This window comes from Terrapene carolina, unplaced genomic scaffold, assembly GCF_002925995.2.
Source record: "Terrapene carolina triunguis isolate 2854851 unplaced genomic scaffold, T_m_triunguis-2.0 Scaffold33392, whole genome shotgun sequence".
NCBI lineage: Eukaryota > Metazoa > Chordata > Testudines > Emydidae > Terrapene > Terrapene triunguis.
Genome location: NW_020697743.1, coordinates 85,992 through 106,651, shown reverse-complemented (window position 1 = coordinate 106,651; position 20,660 = coordinate 85,992). Strand labels below are relative to the sequence as shown.

The 20,660-nt window shown below is 45.2% G+C and overlaps 1 protein-coding gene across 1 annotated transcript; it reads right to left on the bottom strand.

Moving 5' to 3' along the window:
* Positions 1–259: 259 nt before the first annotated feature.
* Positions 260–8,221, bottom strand: LOC112102312 (enamelin). Its single transcript, XM_024193532.2, is given in 8 exon segments — positions 260–364; positions 662–691; positions 693–1,327; positions 1,330–1,389; positions 1,930–2,044; positions 2,046–2,180; positions 2,182–2,223; positions 8,132–8,221. Coding segments are annotated over 8 exon segments (1,212 nt in total).
* Positions 8,222–20,660: the final 12,439 nt, after the last annotated feature.

Below are 20,660 nucleotides of genomic sequence, written 5' to 3'. Positions count from 1 at the left end.
TAATTGGCGCTGCACCTGCTCCAGGGTAGGATCCATGTCCTCTTGCTGCCCTAATGTGATTTTAGAGTATAGCATATTCCTTTCCTGATCTGATGTTCCATCTCCATTTTCTTGTGGAGTAGGTGCAGGCAGGGGAGGGTGAAGGAGGTTTTCCAAGCAGCAGTGAGCTGTTCCTGTGACTAATCTGAATACCAGCTGGGTATCAAACATGCCTAGCATGCTCTGAGTGACTACCTTCAGAATATTGTGAACTTCCTCTTTATTCCCAAGAAGAGAATCTGATTGGGGGAAAGTCTAGCGGTGCCAACGGATTTTCTTTTGGTGCTGGACAATTCCCTGTACTGCACAAATGGCCAGAGGAAGGCTACGCTGCACTCCCTCTGTGATCTGCTAGGTTGCCATCTGGGACTGACACGGTGACGGGCTGGTGTCCCTGCTCCAGTGAATCAAACCCTCTCATCTGGACACCCCCGTACTTCGAGGCCACACCAGGCAGATGCTTTGGGTTCTCTCTAAACACGGCTGAGAAACTATTTCAGGACCCCAGGAATGTCTTTCCGAATATTGCGATCTACCTTGGTGAGACGGAAGGCTCTGTAGCTGGGAATTATATGCCTAGTCCCATGAATTGCCCAGGGATGTGCTCTCTCCTTCCAAATACATCACTAGAATGAAATGGCATATTTCCTGTTTACTTTGGGAGGGAGGGACATGTCATAAGCTGGAAAATTCTCTTCAGGAGCCCAGGGGTTAATTTCATTATATGGTAAATCTCTCCCAAGGTTGGATCGATTGTCTGTAGGATAATGGAAATAGACCTGCTGCTCTGTTGGATCATGAGGCATGTACTGTGGGTTTCCATGTTGGCCAGCTGGGCAGTCCTCAGGCAAGGGCTGCTCATGGCCCCATTTTCTTTGTCCAGGGTAAGACTCATGCCCTAGCTGATCGAAGGGTTCGCTTTGATAATAGCGGCTTCCTTGCCTCTGACTTGAAGGAGAATCTGGCGGATACAAGGGGGTTCCCAGTTGCCCTCCTGGGCCGATGCCAGAAGAGTTTTTTCTGTCATCCCAAAATCTGCCCCTAGAGTAAAGTGCATCTCCCCTTTGAGCATAGGAATAATGGTCAGGGTAGGAAATGCTCCTCCTGTGGCCCAACGAGGTACCTGATGGATACACGGAGCCTTAGGACTGCCCCACTGTGCCTGCTTCAAAGACAGGGGCGTTTTGCTGGTGGTTCCACACCTCACCTTCTGGAGAGGGAAAACCTTCTCTTTCAGGATAGGATGGGTTAACTGCCTGTCTTTCCCAGTCACAGTGACTGGTTAACAGCTTCTTGTATCTAAAAAGACACCCTGAGGGGATGGCTGGCTTGTCAGCTGTTTCCCACAACCTGGAATTCAACCAGTACCTTCCCTTGGATGACAGAAGTTGTCAGTTTGTCCTAAGATAGTAAAGCTGGGATCTGGAGAACTCCCTTCAGAAGGGAGGGTATTTGGCTTGTGACCGGTTTCGGTCTCACTGTAAGACGGTGCATTTCAGCATCAGGAAAAGGTATTTTCTCTCTCTGGTCAGAAGGCCTCTTTCCAGGCTGTTGGAAAACCTCTTCATGTCCCAATGGGGGTTAGTGATGGGTATCTCTAGAGGTTTCCTCTTCTACTGGTTGGATGTAGGAATTGTCTCCATACCCGGGAGCTTTCCAGTACACTGAGTTTTCTGGGGGACCCTGAGGAGTGAACGTGTTTGTTCCTGGCACCTCCTTGTTCTGGGGGATTCTCTATCTCTGAGAATACTATCTGTGATGGGATGGATCATGCCCAGAATTTGTTGCCTGCCTGAAGGAAAGCCCTGAGCAACCCTTAGGACTGGGACCTGCTCGGTTAGGCCCACTCTGTGGTGTTCTGTCCCGTTCTGGCTGCCTGTGCCCTAAGACTCTCAGTGGTTGGGTTGCTCTCGGGATTCTGGGAATTGATCCCGTTCCCTGTTGTACTGATGCCAATGTGGGTGGCATTCCCTCCCTGATCCCCATCCTTGGCTTAGGGCGTTGGCGGTGGTTGAGTTAATGGCAGGCCTGGTGGAATTAGCAGATAGATTGGTTGCAGGGCTCTCTGCTTTGGGTGATTCTTTCTCTGTTTTGGGTGGGTTATATTCTCATTCGAATATTTCTTCGGAGTAATATGGGGTATCTGTTGCTGAGCCCTTGAGAAAAGTGTCTGAAATAAGGGTTCTTGGGGAAGAAAAGGACAATTAATCATTGTATTGCACTGGTGCCTGGAGCCGCCCCTGGAACTCCCACCAGTTGCTTTGGAGGCACGCCAGGGGAGGGGCCATAGATCTGCATTCACATAGGCGTTGTATCTATAGTGTGTAGTTTGTACAAACAGCGCCGGAGGCTGTAGCTGTTAATCTAGGCTGTAGGAGCAGGTAAGGAGGGGCTGTGTCAGCCTGAACCCGGATTCTGGACGGGAGGAGGGGTTGAGCTGCAGCTACCCACACCCCAACACATCTGGGTACGTCTTCACTACCCGCCGTATCGGCGGGTAACGATCGATTTATCGGGGATCGATATAGCGCGTCTCATTAAGACACGCTATATCAATCCCCGAACGTGCTCCCCGTTGACTCCAGAACTCCACCAGAGCGAGCGGTGGTAGCGGAGTCGACGGGGGATCCGCGGCTGTCGATCCCACGCCATGTGGACCCCAAGTAAGTCGATCTAAGATACTTCGACTTCAGCTACGCTATTCACGTAGCTGAAGTTGCGTATCTTAGATCGATCCCCCCCCCAGTGTAGACCAGCCCACAGAGTCTGTACTGTCCGGCTTTATAGGGTGGGAGCACACATCACACACAACAGACAGGGTGTGCAAATGGGGCCACAGTCCCTTGCTTGCTTTCATATTTCCTGCCTTACATTTATTTTAACAGTGCAGCCGTCCTCTTCCACTAACACACTTGTGTGCCATTTCTATGACTGACTGAGCCACATTGCTGAACCTTCAAACCTCTGCACTGACTTCAGTGGGAGTCTTCCCCACCAGATCCCATTGAAGGATCCAAGACGTAGGCCCTGATCACACAGAGAATGGGCAACGGGATTGGAAGGGGTGACAGGGGATGGATCACTTGATGATTGCCTGTTCTGGTCATTCCCTCCGGGGCACCTGGCATTGGCCACTGTCGGAAGGCAGGACACTGGGCTAGATGGACCTTTGGTCTGACCCAGTATGGCCGTTCTTATGTTCAGAGGCAGAGGGCTAGGCACAGCTTGCCTCCTGCCGTGGTCAATAGCAGGACCGGGGCTGTATAGTTTGCACAGGGCCCCTTTGGAAGGTGTGAGCTCAACATAAGACACTGTTATTTTTAGTTTGGGCAGTGTCTGTTGATCAGATGTGCATGATGATATAGTGACCTAGAAGTTTTTTCCCTCCTTCAGATCTTCGGCTTTATCACTGGCCCAGTTCTAGTCTCCCCTTTTCCCAAGCTGACAAAATGTATAGAGGGACTGTTTTGCTGTTGGGTTTTTCCAGCTCACTCCTACAGGATTGGGCCAGACACTGCAAGCGAAGAAGGAAGGGTAAACATAACAAGCCAACAGAATCCCTCTGTTTTAAAATGCAGTGAAACATAGGCCAGGGGAGGCTGCCGAGCCTGCCCAGAATAACCGTATTAGCTTTAAGAGGCAGCGCCGTTAGTTTAGGTGCTAAAGGTTGCTTCAGTGAGAGAGGGTTTAGTGTGCCTGGTTGCCCTTTAAAGAAAAATACCTGGGAAAACATCATGGCTTGAAAGGATAGTTACTGTTCCCCATCCTTCACACCAGTCCCAGTCTGATCCCTCTTTTTCATCTTCTGCCTTTCCCTCGGTCCGTTCTCCCCATTTCCTGCTCTTCCCTTCATTAGCGCATGCAATGAGAGCAGTGTTGTGCCACCTCTTGTGATTTTTATCAGGAGTCTCGTAATATTTCTTTTTTTTCCTTAAAGCCCCAGCTCCTGGAGTCAGGTGACTACATGAGTCTGTCAGGTTTCAGTTAAAATAAAATTGTATTCCCAGCCCTCATGGCTGGGGAGAAAAGCTAGAACCAAAGTACATTAAAAAGAACCACATAGGTGTAACAGGAGCCAATGGCTGGAAACTGAAGTGAGACAAATTCAGACTGGAAATCAGGTGCAGATTTTTAACAGGGAGGGTAATTAACCATTTACCAGGATTGCGGTGGATTGTCCGTCTCCGGCAATTTATAAATTAGGTCAGATGTTTTTCTAAAATCTATTCTTGTTGGAAGTAGAGCATGAATTCAGGGGAGTTCTGTGGCTTTTGTTTTGCAGATCAGAATAAATTATCGTAATTGTTCCCTGTGACTTTATAATCTATGGATGCTAAAATGACTCTTTCACTTATTTAATAGGGAAGAATAATTCTCACGAATGCAGGAATGGCTTGGTGAAAGTCTGTGTCCTGTGTTTATTCAAGAGGTCAGACTAGATTAGCACAGTGGCTGGTAAATGTATGCCTCCTTTCAAGCTGAAAGGAATGCAAATTTAGGCATTTTTCATATATTTCATTTAGGCAAATTCCTCTTACAGCCCACGTGTCATTGGGCCAGCTATGTGGCAAGAGCAGTGATAGTGCAGTATTATTCCATTTGTGCAACTGTTCAGTGCACTTCTGGTGACACACGGTACACTCGGCAGTATATGCAGCTTTATACATTGGGTATGTAGCTAATCCACAAAGTAACCCTGTGCCTGTGCCCCTGCCCCACTCGGTTCCCTTTGTGTTTCTCCGGTGGGCTGGAGACAGGGGCGGTTCTATGTTTTTTGCCGCCCCAAGCAGGGCAGTCAAGCGGGCTTCAGCGGCATGCCTGCGGGCGGTCCGCGGTCACGCGGATTCGTCGGCGTTTCTGCAGGTGGACCCAGCCCTGAGCCCCCGCCCACACACCAAACCCCTCGGCCCCACACCCGGCACACATCATGTCCATAATTAATTCCGCACATGGAGGTAAAAAATTAGAGGGAACACTATGGGGAGCCCCATATTTAGAATCATAGAATCATTAGGACTGGAGGAACCTCGAGAGGTCATCTAGTCCAGCTCCCTGCCCACATGGCAGGTCTAAGTATTATCTAGCTAGACCATCCCTGACAAGGGTTTGTCTAACCTACTCTTAGGGTACGTCTTCACTACCCGCCATATCGGCGGGTAGCAATCGATTTATCCGGGATCGATATATCGCGTCTCCTTAAGACGCGATATATCGATCTCCGAACGCGCTCACCGTCGACTCCGGAACTCCACCGGAGCGAGCGGCGGTAGTGCAGTTGATGGGGGAGCCACGGCCGTCGATCCCACGCCGTGTGGACCCCAGGTAATTCGATCTTAGATACTTCGACTTCAGCTACGCTATTCGCGTAGCTGAAGTTGCGTATCTAAGATCGATCCCCCCCCAGTGTAGACCAGCCCTTAAAAAATCTCCACTGATGGAGATTCCACAACCTCCCTAGGCAATTTATTCAAGTGCTTAACCACACTGAGAGTTAGGAAGTTTCCCCTAATGACCAACCTAAACCTTCCTTGCTGCAATTTAAGCCCATTACTTCTTATCCTGTCCTCAGAGGTTAAGAACAACAATTTTTCTCCCTCCTCCTTATAACAACCTTTTACGTACTTTAAAACTGTTATCATGTCCCCTCTCAATCTTCTCTTTTCCAGACTAAACAAACACAATTTTTTTCAATCTTCCCTCATAGGTCATGTTTTCTACACCTTTAATTATTTTTGTTGCTCTTCTCTGGACTCATTCCAATTTGTCAATGTCCTTCCAGAACTGGACAAAATACTCCAGTTGAGGCCTAATCAGCAGAGTAGAGCAGAAGAATTACTTCTCCTGTCTTGCCTACAACATTCCTGCTAATACATCCCAGAATGATATTTGGGTTTTTTTCAACTTTTTTTTTTGCTTTTTTGTTGACTCATATTTAGCTTGTGGTCCACTATGACCCCTTTCAGCATACTCTGTCCTAGGCAGTCATTTCAATTTTGTATGAGTGCAAGTGATTGTTCCTTCCTAAGTAGAGTACTTTTAATTTGTCCTTCTTGAATGTCATCCTCTTTGCTTCAGACTATTTCTCCAGTTTCTCCAGATCATTTTGAATTTTAATCCTATCCTCCAAAGCACTTGCAACCCCTCCTAGCTTGGTCTCATCCGTAAACTTTATAAGTGAACGCTAGGTCATATCTAAATTATTGAGGAAGATATTGAACAGAATTGGACCCTGATCCCTGCGGAACCCCACTCATTACGTCCTTCCAGCATGACTGATAAATACTCTCTGGGAATGGTAGTACAACCAGTTATGTATCCACCTTATAGTAGCTGCATTTAGGTTGCATTTCACTAATTTGTTTATGAGATGGTCATGCGAGATAGTATCAAAAGCCTTATTAAAGTCAAGATATACCACGTCTTCCGCTTTCCCCCATCCGCAAGGCTTGTTACTCTGTCAAAGAAAGCCATGCTGACTGTTACTTATCACCTTAGTATCTTCTAGATGTTTGCAAATTGGTTGCTTATTTTCTTTCTGGGTAGCTCTAAAAGACTTTTGTGAAACTGCAAGATTACTACATCTCTATTACGTTTTGAAATTATAGACTGACTTGACTGATCATATATTTTTATTTGCTTTAACGTCTCAATATCTCTCATTCCTTTTTCCTAGCTAATAAACCTTTAGTTAGATTACTATAGAATTGGCTACCAGCATTGTCTTCACATTGAAGAAGAGGGTGGATTTAAATAAGTACATAAGAACATATGAATGGCCCCACTGGATCAGACCAACGGTCCATCTAGCCCAGTATCCTGTCTCCCAACAGTGACCAGTGCCAGGTGCCCCAAAGGGAATGAACAGAACAGGAATCATCAAGTGATCCATCCCCTGTCGCTCATTCCCAGCTTCTGGCAAAAATTTTATGAGCTTATGCTGTGCAGATTTTTCTATACAGTGCAAGAAAGTATTAGTTGGGGTTTATGTCCCAAAATGGGTGTGCACGTGAGTGCTGCGGGGATCCTCTCACAGAGAGCTGACTTTGGTCTGTGTCTGCAGCCGGCTGTGGCCCTACTTATGTGTGCACTGCAAGAGGCAGGCGAGCGTAATTCAGCAGGAGCAGCTCAGTGACATCCCAGTACATTAGGTGGCATCCCAGAAGGGGGTGGTCTAAACGATAACAAAGTAGACTTGGGTCTTGCAAATTTGTGTCTATTTTGTCAAACTGTCTCAGTTGAAGGCGAAAAGGAAATTGGAAATGCCGAAACGGTTCATTTAAATATTTCTGAAGCAAAACGTCTATAATGCTTCATTTGACCCAAAGTGAATTTTTTTTCTGACTTCTCAGTTTGCCAGAAATACTGAAAAAATTCATTTTTAAGTTGACCCGAAAGGACCGTTTTTCAGCACAGCCAGCGAATTAAAAAAACCCAGTACTTTTCTGCACCTCTAATCCAGAACACTTATCTTGCTGACCTTCCCCATGCCTCTTAGGCTGGGCCTGTGCCTAATGGAATGATCATGGGGGACAGAAATTGGTTTCTCTTTGAGAAAGGGGAGCGTGACAGCAATAAAAATATGCCTCTCAGAAGGCGCCCTAGAATGCTAGGGCTGACTTTGTTTCCAAGCCGTTTCAGCCCTTTCTGAGGCTGGGCTGAGCTGGAGCGTGTTCACTCCGGCATGGGTAGAAAGTCTGAGGGGTTTGGGTGGGAGTGGGGAAGGACGAATGACTTTTTAGGGGGCTTGGATGGATTTGGTGGAATCTGAGGGGTAGGGAAAGCACATTAATAAAAGCTATATCACATGTACGTATCGCTGACTGAGGCAGACCAGTTTGCAGCAAGTCTTTTGTTCAAAATGTGAGAGTGCATCCCCGAGGGAACTGCTCTCAGATTGAAGCTCTCTTTTGATCTAATCGGGAGTGGGGCACCTTTTACTGTTGAAAGCATCAGTTCTACATTTGGGATTTACCTGAGCGCCCCCCCCCCACCCCATGTTCCTTTTTCTACAATGAGGGCTGGCATCTCCTTCTCCTCAGGATTGTATCCATGTTCTCTCCCACTGCCCCGTACCCATTGCGCTTGTCTTTACCCTTTTTGTCTCACTGTCATCATCCTCCTGCATTTGCTTGTCTTGTCGCTTTACCAACCTAGGCACCGCCACCAGGTGCCGGGGCTTCATGGGGCGAGACAGTCGCTGCTGGAGATGCTCCGTGCAATGAGCATGCTGATTAGGTGGGCACAGATCACTGCCTCTGGGAACTTTATTTGAATGGCTAAGCTGTGTAATGATTCTGTTGGCACGGTGCTGTCCCCCAGTACAATATCCAGCCATGGTGTAGGTAACAGCTGTCAATATGTAAATACCAATAGAGCTGGGGCCCAGACAATGGTTACCCCCCACACACATTGTTTGACTCGGATGTCAGAAACGTTTTGACTCTCCAATTCTTGACACAGCCTGCCCTCAAGAGGTGCTGGCAGCTGGGGGTGAGGGATTAAAGTTCAAACTGGGGACATCCCTGGAGTCATTTTACAATTTCTTTGATTAGCCTATTTAATGCTCTGTTGCTCACTCCATAGTAGATGTTTTTGCCAGTGCATCAGGCATAGCAAATACTTGAACAATAATGGAGTGGTGTGTTTCTTCAATACACTCAGGGCTCTTGGAAATGCCAGGCATCTTGCATGAACTGTGGCTGTTTGGCCTCGTTCCCTGCCTTGCACGTATGTTGGGCATCAGGGGGCATGGTTGGATCCACAGCAGCTCTCACCATCAAAGGGCATGAAGCTATCAACGAGAGCTTGAGTTATTTCAGGGGCGGCAGCAGGTGGAGTAGCCACTGAAGAGCCTCTGCTCTGAGCGGCAGGTTCATCACCCGGGCTTGGCAAATTGTTGTTGCCTTCTAGGCCCACTGGAGTCTTCTCTGGAAGGGGATTCCAGCAATTCCAGGACCTGACGGATTAATTCCAGGAAGAGACTCCAGGAAGGAACTCCAGAGGAGCCTGCTTGGGGAACAAAGATCAACCCTCCTTGGGCTGCTGGCTAATCATCCTCAACAGTAAAATCTCCCTGAAGGGCTGGGTTTTGCTGCATTCCCCCAAATCCAGTGCCCATGCCTACAAAACGAGGAGTCATGGCCTCCTCCGCCTCTCTGAATAGCCCATGTTGTTCCACCACATCAGGGTTAGTCGGACTTGCTCCAGCGGTGCGGAAAGCAGCTCTATTTGGACAAAAGCCTCACTATCTGTGTGGATTTCATGCAAGTAGTGAAATCTGCTGGCTTGACAGCCCTCTAGTTACAGAGCAGGCAGAAGCAATAGAACCTTTCTCACGCAGTAACATGGATACCTATCTGTCTCTCGTCTCGCTCCTAATTCTTGTTAATAAAAGAAAATGTTTGGTATGGGAAAGTAGTATTTTCCATCTTCCTATACTTCTAGTCAGATCTGTTTATAGATTTTTGCTCCATTTTCCTTTAAAAACAAACCACCACCAAAATACTACTTTTGCTCTTGAAGGATATTAAACTTCTATTCAGGGTTTTCAGGTCATCATATCTGTTTTGTCCAAGGGTGAAAGTAACTAAAGCGACTCACCGGTATGCAGGGCCGGGGTCATGAGCATGAGGCAGGGCCTCAGCCGGAAGAGACAGGGCCTTTAAACCCCTGGGCCCTTTAATACGAGCCCCATGGTAGCGATGGCTGTGGCGGCCTTTTAAAATGCTGCTGGAGCCCTGCGGCTCCTGGCCGTTGCCGCTACCCCAAGGCTCAAGCAGCGGAGCTCTGGCGGCAATTTAATGGGCCGGGGTTCCAGCCGCTGCCAGGGCCCTTTTAAATTGCTGGCCTGGGGAAGATGCCCCTACCATTAGGGTTGGCTGTGTACGGGACCGGCTTACTTTCACCTCCGGTTTTGTCATTGATCGGACACCAGCGTCCAGATCATCAATGGTGCTTAAATTCCCTTTGAAATCAATGGGAAATCAACCTTTGAGGATCTGGGCCTTAAAGCCTGCATTTACACTAAGGCCCCTTTAAACTGCTCAGGTGTGTAAAGTGGCTGTAAATGACATATACATTGTAATAATTTAAGTTGTGTAAAGTAAGCGAGACTTACTCTGGCAGTGCAAGCTTTTTGGCACAAGGATCTTAGAGCTCTTGCTTAATACTGGATTAAAAAGACAGGTGGGAAAATGTGTACCTATTGCCCCGAAATACATATAAATACATCTTCAAAATCCCAGATAATTTGCGAGACCTGTGGTGTTCAATCTGTTAAGCGATCGTAAGCTATAATAGTTATGGAGATGAGTTCTTTATTAAAAGATTAGGAGGAAGACTGTGGTGTCTGTTAGTGGTCATAGATTTATCAACGCAAACCCGTTTTTATCATGGAGCAAATCCATGAAATGACCTACTACCTGCATTTCTTCTGAGCTTCCTAAGTGGGGGACCCTACAGGAAACATATCAAAGCATGGCTCAGTCTACACCAGTGCACATAGTACGCTGCTGTTTTTAAAAACTTTGGCTCAGCTTTTCAAAGCTGCATAAGGGCGTTGAATGCCCAGTTGCCATTAAATATTAGGGGGAATTGGGGATCGAGATCACTTTAATGGCTTTGAAATGTGTTTCAACTGTAGTACTTCAATTAATATTTTTCTCGAATTGGGGAAAAAAGAGAGACTTACTCCTTGTTTTGCTATATAGGGCACATAATACAACCAAGGGTAAAGCTAGACATAAAAGGAAGTAATCGTTTAAAAATAGTATTGTACTTTATGAAAAAAACGTTAAAATCAGACAGATCTACAAGAGCATAGAATGAATTGTGGGGTGGAAATGGGAAGAAACTTCCTGGTGGTTGTTCTGTTGGGTCTTGCTGAGCTTCTTGATGTACAATTGGGTACATCTTTACCAAAAGAAAAAAGGCAAACAATATTGCAGTGCAACACAAGACAAAATGGTAGATAATACAATTGCTCTGATAAATGCAAGAAAGCTACACAAAGAAGGACGAACGTATCGTAGATATCTTAGTAACAAACAAACATTCGAACTCGTCTAGCAAAACAGAAGGGAATTTATGTCCTTCAGTGAAAATGATATTTTGCACACGCTCGTTTGAATTTATGTTTTGCTGTTAGAGATATAGGACAGAAAGAGGCATCTCTTCAGCTGGTCATAGCTCCCAAACGGCAGTATGGCAATTTAAACCAGTTAAGGCTCTGCCTCTACATAGATAATTGGTTCAGAGATAATCATTTTCTGGTTAACAGGAAATATATAAAATAAAAATCTATACTTACGGCCTGAACCAGTTGCTGGGAATACTCTAGTGCTGGTAATTGCACTATAATAATACAAAAATTGCACAGACCTTAAATGCAAAGATTTAATAAGGACTGAACTAAGGTGACAAAGGCAATGAAGAAAGGTTTCACTATACAATACACCAGCCAAATAAGTTTGGCCTGGCTAGAGAACCTCTGCCTATAGAGATAGGAGTTTTGCCTCCTGACCTTCCTCCACACTATGAGCTTCTGTTATCTTGTATTCCTTTATTCCCTGAAATAACAGCATTTCCAGAATTATATCCTTGGAAGGGATCAGACTGTGCTGTGACGTAATTATCAGAAGTACTGCCCTCTGGAGGCAAAAACCTCTGACTTTTGGAGAAACAGGCATTTCAGTCTGGCCCTTCTCCAATTTGCAGGCTGCCACCTGAGCCGGTGTAAATCAGCATGATCTGCAAAAGTCAATGGCGCCACACTGATGTATAGTGGCTGAGAATCTGGCCATGTTACATTCATAGACACACGTTTCTCCCCAAAGTTGAATGACTGTAAAGTGTGTTAATTGGGCTATGTAGAAGAGCATTTCAAGTCTTTGGCCAGCGAAGAACTGGACTGGCACCTTTGTATGAGGTCACGCCCATGGATTCCTCCGGTATGCGCATTTACCCCTCAGGCCCAACCTGCCTACTTCATCTCTCCCAACATAGGCACATAACTAGTAGCCTGATTTTCAGTGGTGCTCAATCTCCAACTGCTCCCTGTACAGTTGGAAATAAATATTGACTGGTTTCATTTTATGTAGGTACATCCTGTGACGTTGCCTGCGATATGTTTATGGAAATATGCTTATGAGTGTAAATATAATGTTACTGGGATATGCTTTATGCAAAAGGTTTCTTGTAAGGTATCATTACAAAGCCTATAATTTACTGAGTGTGCTCATCCTATTTGTATAATGTATCAGTCTTGTATCTAAAGCTAGAAATATAAAGTATTACTCTGAAGTCCTATTGTAATTATGCAACGTGTGGGCCATTAATGATGGCTTGGAATCTTGAAGGCTCTCATTGACCAAGACAATTGGTTGTAAATGGCTCTGTTTACATGTAAGACTTCCTGTGTTCCTGTAAGTCAGGCCGGAAAGAATGGAGGCTTGGGGGAATCTCACAGGACATGTGACCATGTCAGCTGGTACTGGAATCCAGCTTAAACCTGGTGCTTTTCCATTTAGAAGGAGGGATGGGGACCCAGAGAGACAAAAGATTCCCGCCTTGTGCCAAAGCTGTAAAAAGGGGTGGAACAGAACAAAGGGGGCTGCAGTCATGAGAAAACCCCTAATTACCACCTGAACTGGAACTAACAAGGTCTATACCAGGGTAAAAGACTGTGCCCAGACTAAGGAGGAGTCTAGTCTGTGAAAGAAGCTTATTGGATCATCTCTGAGGGTGAGATTTACCTGTATACAGTTTCTTAATATAGTAGGCTTAGACTTGCGTGTTTTGTTTTATTTTGATTCGTAACTTACTTTCTTCTGTTATTACTTAAAATCACTTTAATCCTACTTGTTATACTTAATGAATCACTTTTATTTATTAATAAACCCAGAATAAGTGATTAATACCTGGGGGAACAAACAGCCGTACATATCGCTATCAGTTTAAGAGAGGCTGGACAATTTATTAGTTTACCCTGTATAAGCTTTATACAGAGTAAAACAAATTTATTTGGGGTTTGAATCCCATTGGAAATTGGGTGTCTTGATTCTGAAGATAGGTGACCTGCTGAGCAGTTTTTAATTAAAGTCTGCAGCTTTGGGGGCGTGGACCAGACCTGGGTCTGTGTTGCAGCAGGCTAGCCTGTCTGGCTCAACAAGGCAAGGTTCTGGAGTCCCAAGCTGGCAGGGAAAACTGGCTCAGAAGTAATTTCAGCATATCAGATGACAGTCCCAAGGGGAATCTTACTGAACCTGTCACTCCTCCCCTTCCCTGTTGCTCCTGGATTCCCCACCTTCGTGTTGATTACTGGGGTCCCAAGCTGTCAGTGGAAAATGGGCTCTGAGGTAATTCCACCACGTCAGGTGACAGGCTCAAGGGGGCGGGGGGGGGGGTCTCTGTGACCGAACCTGGCACACATCCAAATTATGAAATACTATACATCCAAATTATTAAATACCTTACCCAAAGCCTACTGAAGTCAATGGAAAGACTCCAGTTGAATTCAATGGGCTTTGGATCAGGCATAGATGCATATGAAAATAGCGTATTGTTGTCTGCAAGCAAGAACCAGCTGGCAGTTTGCCTTGTTGCAGTGATGGCTGTCCCTGCTGGACCTGTTTGGTGCACTTCATTATGCGGCCTTGCCTTGCAGGCATCTGAGTTGGTTGTGGGAAAGGATATTGAAGTTGTTGCAGTTGAAGAGCCATCTTCTGAAATAGCGGAGGTGAAGGGTGCACAGGCCAGGCCGATTCATAGTATTGCAGAGAGACAGAAGGAGGCGTAGCCATGTTGGGAGGGACGAGGTGGTGTTAATAAATGTTGTCACAGATGGAGCATTCTTCTAAATCAAGAGCATATGAAAAAATGAGAGATCAGCAATGCTGCCTGGAGTCATGTTAAGAAGTCTCTCAAGGACCTTGATTGCATTTCTCAATGTTTATAGCAGTGGTCCTCAGCTTTTCCATACTGTGTTCCTTTATTACAGCAGAATAAAATGTTGGGACGCTCTTGCTATAGATTTCAGGATCCCACTCTCATCTAGCCATGGAGAAAAGGTATGGTCACATGCCCATAAATGAACAACCTATGGTTTATAACATTGAATTGTCCTACACTTAATCTGTATTAATTACTCCAATCCCTACCCCGATGCATCATTACAATGCAGACTTTAAAGATTTGGTCCTGCGTCAGCACAGGGGGTTAGACTAGATGGCCTGTCAAGCTCCCTTCCACAGTCTATGTGATAACACACTGTCAAATAATGTGACAGAATGTAATCACGGTTTCCTACAATCTTAGATTCACATTTATATATGAGTAGGGTTGGAAGGATTAGACTTTTGTCAGTAAATGTCGATTTCACTTCAGACAGGATAAAATAAATATTTCCATAGATGATAATTGGTATTTACAGATAGGCAAAGTAAGAAAAATGCTGCTTGGGAACTTACAGTTTGATTTAAGTATACTTACTGTGACAGACCCAGACCAGTAGGGTACAGGAGTCTGGTAGAGGGCAAATATACTGGTCACTGGATGAGTAGTTTTCTGTTCCCTGAGTGACCAGAACAGGGGCTGCACTAGAGGAATCAGGAATGCTAGAACCAGTTAAGGCAGGCAGGCTAATTAGGACACCTGGAGCCAATTAAGAAGCTGCTGCTAGAATCAATTAAGGCAGGCTAATCAGGGCACCTGGGTTTTAAAAAGGAGCTCACTTCAGTTTGTGGTGTGAGTGTGAGGAGCTGGGAGCAAGAGGCACAAGGAGCTGAGAGTGAGAGGGTGTGCTGCTGGAGAACTGAGGAGCACAAGCGTTATCAGACACCAGGAGGAAGGTCCTGTGGTGAGACTAAGGAAGGTGTTTGGAGGAGGCCATGGCGAAGTAGCCCAGGGAGTTGTAGCTGTCATGCAGCTGTTACAGGAGGCACTATAGACAGCTGCAGTCCACAGGGCCCTGGGCTGGAACCCGGAGTAGAGGGCGGGCCCAGGTTCCCCCCAAACCTCCCAATTGACCTGGACTGTGGGTTCTTCCAGAGGGGAAGGTCTCTGGGCTGTTCCCCAACCCACATGGTGAATCTCTGAGGCAAGAAAATCCGCCAATAAGCGCAGGACCCACCAAGATAGAGAAGGAACTTTGTCACATTACTTTGTATATGTTGATGTGATGTTGGCAATTTGTGTTTTAATGGTGTTAAAGCTTTAACTTTTTGAGTCTCACATCTACAGTTATTAAATAATTATCTGAGCCCCCATTGTCTCCCCCCCACACACACAATTTCCCCACAACTGTTCAAATTTAAATTGCTAAAAATTGAAAAAATACTTAAAATAAACATAGATATCATGCATCAAAATGATTTTTAAAAAATTGAATTCGGCCAAGCCTATATATAAGATAAACTGTGAACACATAATAGCAGAGTCAGAACTGTGTGTTCAGGCCTCAATTTCCCATTTCCTGATTTGGACTGTTTAATTCTGCTTCCTTAACACTGAATTCACATATTGTCATGTTTTACAATTAAACTGAAAAGAAAAATCCTTGTTTCTCTATAAAAAGCCTTATCCATTTGAGGTATTTCTGTGCCTCCCGATCACCATAGTATGTGAGCACCTCACAATCTTTAATATATTTAGCCTCACACCTCCCCGCTGAGGCAGGGCAATGCTATTATCCCCATTGTACAGATGGGAAACTGAGGCACAGAGCAGCTAAGTGACTTGGCCAAGAGTCTACAGGGAATTGACCCTGAGTGCCCTGAGTCCGAGACTAGGGACTGGACTAACCACTAACTCTAGCTACTGGCCGTTCCTTCCCCTCCAATATCTTCTGGGTCTTTCAAAGGTGCTCAGAGAAGTTTTGTGTCCAGTTCAACGGGATTTAGTCACCTATGCTTATCAAACTGCGCCTTCGTAGTCTGTTTCCGCTGGGTGAATTAGTGACATTCATTGGAACACAGGGCACTTTTAGTCCCTTACATTCATCCGGGAGTGACTCATTTTCGATGCTTGAAAGTAAGGCACAAACCCAGAATGTAACTAACCTTCCTGAACCCTGGTTGAGTCACTGAGTGCAGTTTCTGAAAGACATGTTCTTGGACAGCTGGAGAATCTGGCAGTGAAAAGCATTTTTGTGGACCTAAATTAGAATAGTCACATGCAAGGGTCTTAGTACAACAATGGGAAAGCATATCTCTCAAGGCTTAAACTAGCCGTTCCAGCCTGCTGAGAGTACAGCTACAAACAAACAGAAGAGCGCTATTAAAGCCTTCCTGCATAGATTACGTGTTTCTCACCTAGGTTTGGAAAGGCATTAGACACACACACATAGATTAGGGAGGAGTCCAATTTATTTTGCAGTTAGGAGTAATCCTATGAATTTATATAGTGGCAAGATTATTTGTTTGATATTTTATGGTAATGAACAACTTCTAGTTTGATAGACAGCTATGATTTACTGACAGAGCAAAACCTGTGTCTAGGTAGCATAAAATGAGCATCCAGTCATTCATATGTCAGAGATCTCTCTGGAACAGAAATATTTTGGGAGAATTGCCGATTAGTTTTATCTCCTGGAAATTAAAAACGTTTGTGTCGTGGAAGGTACAGATTAATTCAATGATTTTCTCCTTACTGTGAAAACCTGTAGCTAGCTAAATAAACCAGAGTTCTATCTACACTCATGGTACTCATTTTCCTAACGATGTACCTTTAAAAATGAAGGATCTGATTTTTTTTACTTTAGATGGTGAATAGTAGACATGCAGTCACACAGATTTGAATATCCCCAAAGGACGGGTAATCACTGATGTTCTGGCCCAAGCTGAGGGAAATTTTGCTACCAGCAGAAGCTGGTTTGGGCTAGCTTAGTACCCTAATGACCGAACATCCAAACATGTCTGTACTAGTTCAATAAAATGAATGTTAACATCACTGATGAATGTTACCTGAACTGCTCTTCCTGATTCTGGTGATGGAAGTAGAGAAATCTTCACGAGATAAAGATTTCGTGTTTTGTGGCAGAACACAGGGGTTTTCAACTAAATTGAAAGGCAGTTAATGTAAAGCAGATGAAAAACAATACTTCATTACACCACCTAACTAGCCTGTGGAACTCTCAGCCATAAGAGAGCACTGACGTTTAAAAGGATTCTTTTATAAAATAGTAAACATTTCTAAGGCTAATGAGAATATCCCAAGTTGTGAGGATGCCAGTTGTTTTTAGAAGGGAGACAAACCCTTATCCATGCAATCTCTAAAGTCTAGAAAGAAATTTCCCTTGTGGTTATTCCATTATTGTCCACTGTGTAGCTTCTTGCAGCTCTCTCAAGCAGCTCATGCTGGTGACTGTCAGAGACAAGATGCCATGTCATCCAGTCCGACCCTGTTCATATGTTTTCTTATCAGCACATATTATAAAATGATTACTTACTATGTCCTCAGAGCCCAGCTCAGCTCCTCAGAACCCAAACAAGTAACACAAAACCAGAATTAGGAAAAATTGGGATAAAGGCATTGACATTTTCATTTCACATTTAAAATCTGAACAGTTCCACTAAGTGAGATGCAATGTATTCTTCCTTTTTACTTTATGGACCAGAAAGACATTCAGAATTAAAATCGGGACCTTAGAGTGGACTAGGAGTACATTAGAAAAATTGCACTAGTTTAACTAAAATCAATTTGAAATTGATCTTGTTAAACCAATGAATCTCCCTAGTGCTGCTGCACTTAAACTGATTTAATCACTTTAACTTAATTCTGTAACTTTTCTTCAAATGTGATATAAATTAAAAGAGATTAAAACAGTTTAATGGCATCTACATTAGGGGTTTGTACTGGTTTAACGTGATTGACTTTGAAATCAATATAGCTAAATGGGTGCAAATTTTCTATCAGATAAGCCCTTATTGGCATCAAAAGATTTAGTTAACCCTGAATTGTCTCTTCTCAGTAGCCATGAAACTAAGGAACTTACTGGTATTATCCAAATCAAACCAAATCTAAGGCATCTTTAGGAGAAAGCGGAACCTCTGCAGTATTTCGTATTTAACCTAAAGCTGGGCAAGAAGCCAGAAAAGTGATCTACTAATTGCAATTTCTTAGCTGATCTCTGACTTGATTCTTTCATGCTCCTCTTGGTTTGCCTAGCTACATACATCTGCATGAAGCGGGTTTTGTCTGTACAAACACTTGGATTGGCTGATGATTGTGAAAAAACATGTATTCTCGTGCAAACAAGGTTATCTGATGAATATGGGTGTTCACTGGGCACTCTGCCAGAAGTGCTGTGCGTGGTGTCTGCTCACACCCACGCAGCTCAGAGATTGTTGTGACCTGAATGTCACAGGAAAGATCATTTGACCTTTGTCCTAGAAATGATGCTACTTTGCCCGTTCTCGGAATGCCTGTTTCTTAGATGGAAACTTTCAAGTGTACATTGTAAGGAACTAGAAATGATGGTTATTTCAATTTCAATACTCAATTTCAATAGCACAAACAACTGGAAACCCTGCTGAATAACAAGGATATTTTATAGTATAGGACAGAAAGCATCCTCCTTACCTGTGGCCCCCATTTGTGCTACTATAATTGGAGAGACAGACTGGGGAAACAAAGCACTTCACCTTCATTTAGCCACATGGATGCAATGTATTTGACTAAGGAATATGAAAAGTATTTCATTGACTTAATAAAAACATTTGAACATATGTGGACTTTTGGGCCATCACAATATTTTGATTATATAAAAACAATGCTATTAGTAGAGGAAAAACATGTGGCTGAAATTTTGATATCTCTCCGTCTCTCTCTCTCACAATTCCTACCCCACCACCAAAAATCATTGTGGGGAGACAAGGAAACAGAATCCCTTGATTTTTAAAGTACTAGTTAGTGCCAAGTTCATAATTTTAATTTTGGTTTTGGTTTTTCTCCGGGGCGAAACCTATCAAAAAAACTCTCAAAAAACTGATTTTTTTTTTCTGAATCAAAAGAACAATTTTTTTTCAGTGTTTCATTGTATCAGAGCAGGGGGAGAGAGAAGTGATTACCTTTTTTATATAAATATAATTCAATTTCAAAACAAAGCATCATTTCAAAATGAAAAGTCAAACTGGCTGAATTTGTTCTGAATTTGCAAATAGTTTTGGTGGCCCAAAAAATTCATTGACCAGTGTATTTACTATTTGCTGGGGGGCAAATTGCCCAGCTCTAGAGTTGCCAACTTTCTAATTGCACAAAACCGAACACCCTAGCCACGTCCCTTCCCAAAGGCCCCGCCCCCCACTCAGTACATTCCCTCTCACTCGGTGGCTCACTTTCACTGGGCTAGGGTGCAGGAGGGGGTGAGGGTTCTAAGTGGGGGGGTGCCAGCTCTAGGGTGGGGCCAGGGATGAGGGGCTTGCGGTACGGGACGGGAGCTCCAGGCTGGGGGATGGGGCTGAGGGATTCGGAGTGTGGGAAGGGGCTGCAGGTTGAGGTAGGGGACTGGTGTGGGAGGGGGGTCAGGGCTCTGGGCTGGGCTTGCGGGCTCTGTGGTGCGACCAGGGATGAGGAGTTTGGGGTGCAGGAGGGGGCTCAGGGCTAGGGCAGGGGATCAGGGTTGGGCCAATGGGAGTGTGGAGCTGGTGCGTGGGGCTGGGACAGCGCATAGGGCCCATGGGTACACCGCCCCCCGCCTAGGAGACGGACCTTCTGGCTGCTTCCTAGGTGCAGTGCTAGGACAGGTAGGGACTAGCCTGCTTTAGACCCGCAGCACTGCCCACCGCACTTTTAACGGCTGACCGGAGCCGCCAGGGTGCGATCCGGTCAAAAAATGGATGCCTGGCAACCCTACCTCGCTCTCGTGCCAGGTGGATTTTTCACTGCAACACTTAGCTCATGCATGCCTAGGAGACTCAGCAGGCCAGGCTAGCAGCCTGTGGCTGGCTGTTCTCAAAATCTTCTGTACACAACCAGCAGCCAGAAGGGCTGTTAGCACAGTCTGACTGTGATTACAGACCTGAGCACGAGTAATACACAGACTTCCTGCCGTATCGGCGGGTAGCGATCGATTTATCGGGGATATATCAATCCCTGAACGTGCTCCCCATCGACTCTACCTAGATAGAGTAACATCACTAAGGGCTGGTCTACACTGGGGGGGGAATAGATCTAGGATACGCAACTTCAGCTATGTGAATAGCGTAGCTGAAGTTGAAGTATCTTAGATTGATTTACCTTGGGTCCTCACGGGGCGGGATCGACGGCCGCGGCTCCCCCGTCGACTCCACTACCGCCGCTCGCTCTGGTGATGTTCCAGAGTCGACGGGGAGCACGTTCGGGGATCGATATAGCGTGTCTTAATGAGATGCGATATATCGAGCCCCGATAAATCGATCGCTACCCGCCGATATGGCCGGAAGTCTGGACCTATCCCTCCTGTGTGCACACTTGACTGGGAGTCAAGAAACCTGAGTTCTAGCTCTGCCACTGGCCTGCTGTGACCTTGAGCAAATCACTTTGCTGCTCTGTGCCTCGGTTTTCCCCATCTGTAAATGAAGTAATGATACCAACCTCCTTTGCTAAGCACTTGGAGATCTAGGGAGGTCAAGTGCTATATAAGAGCT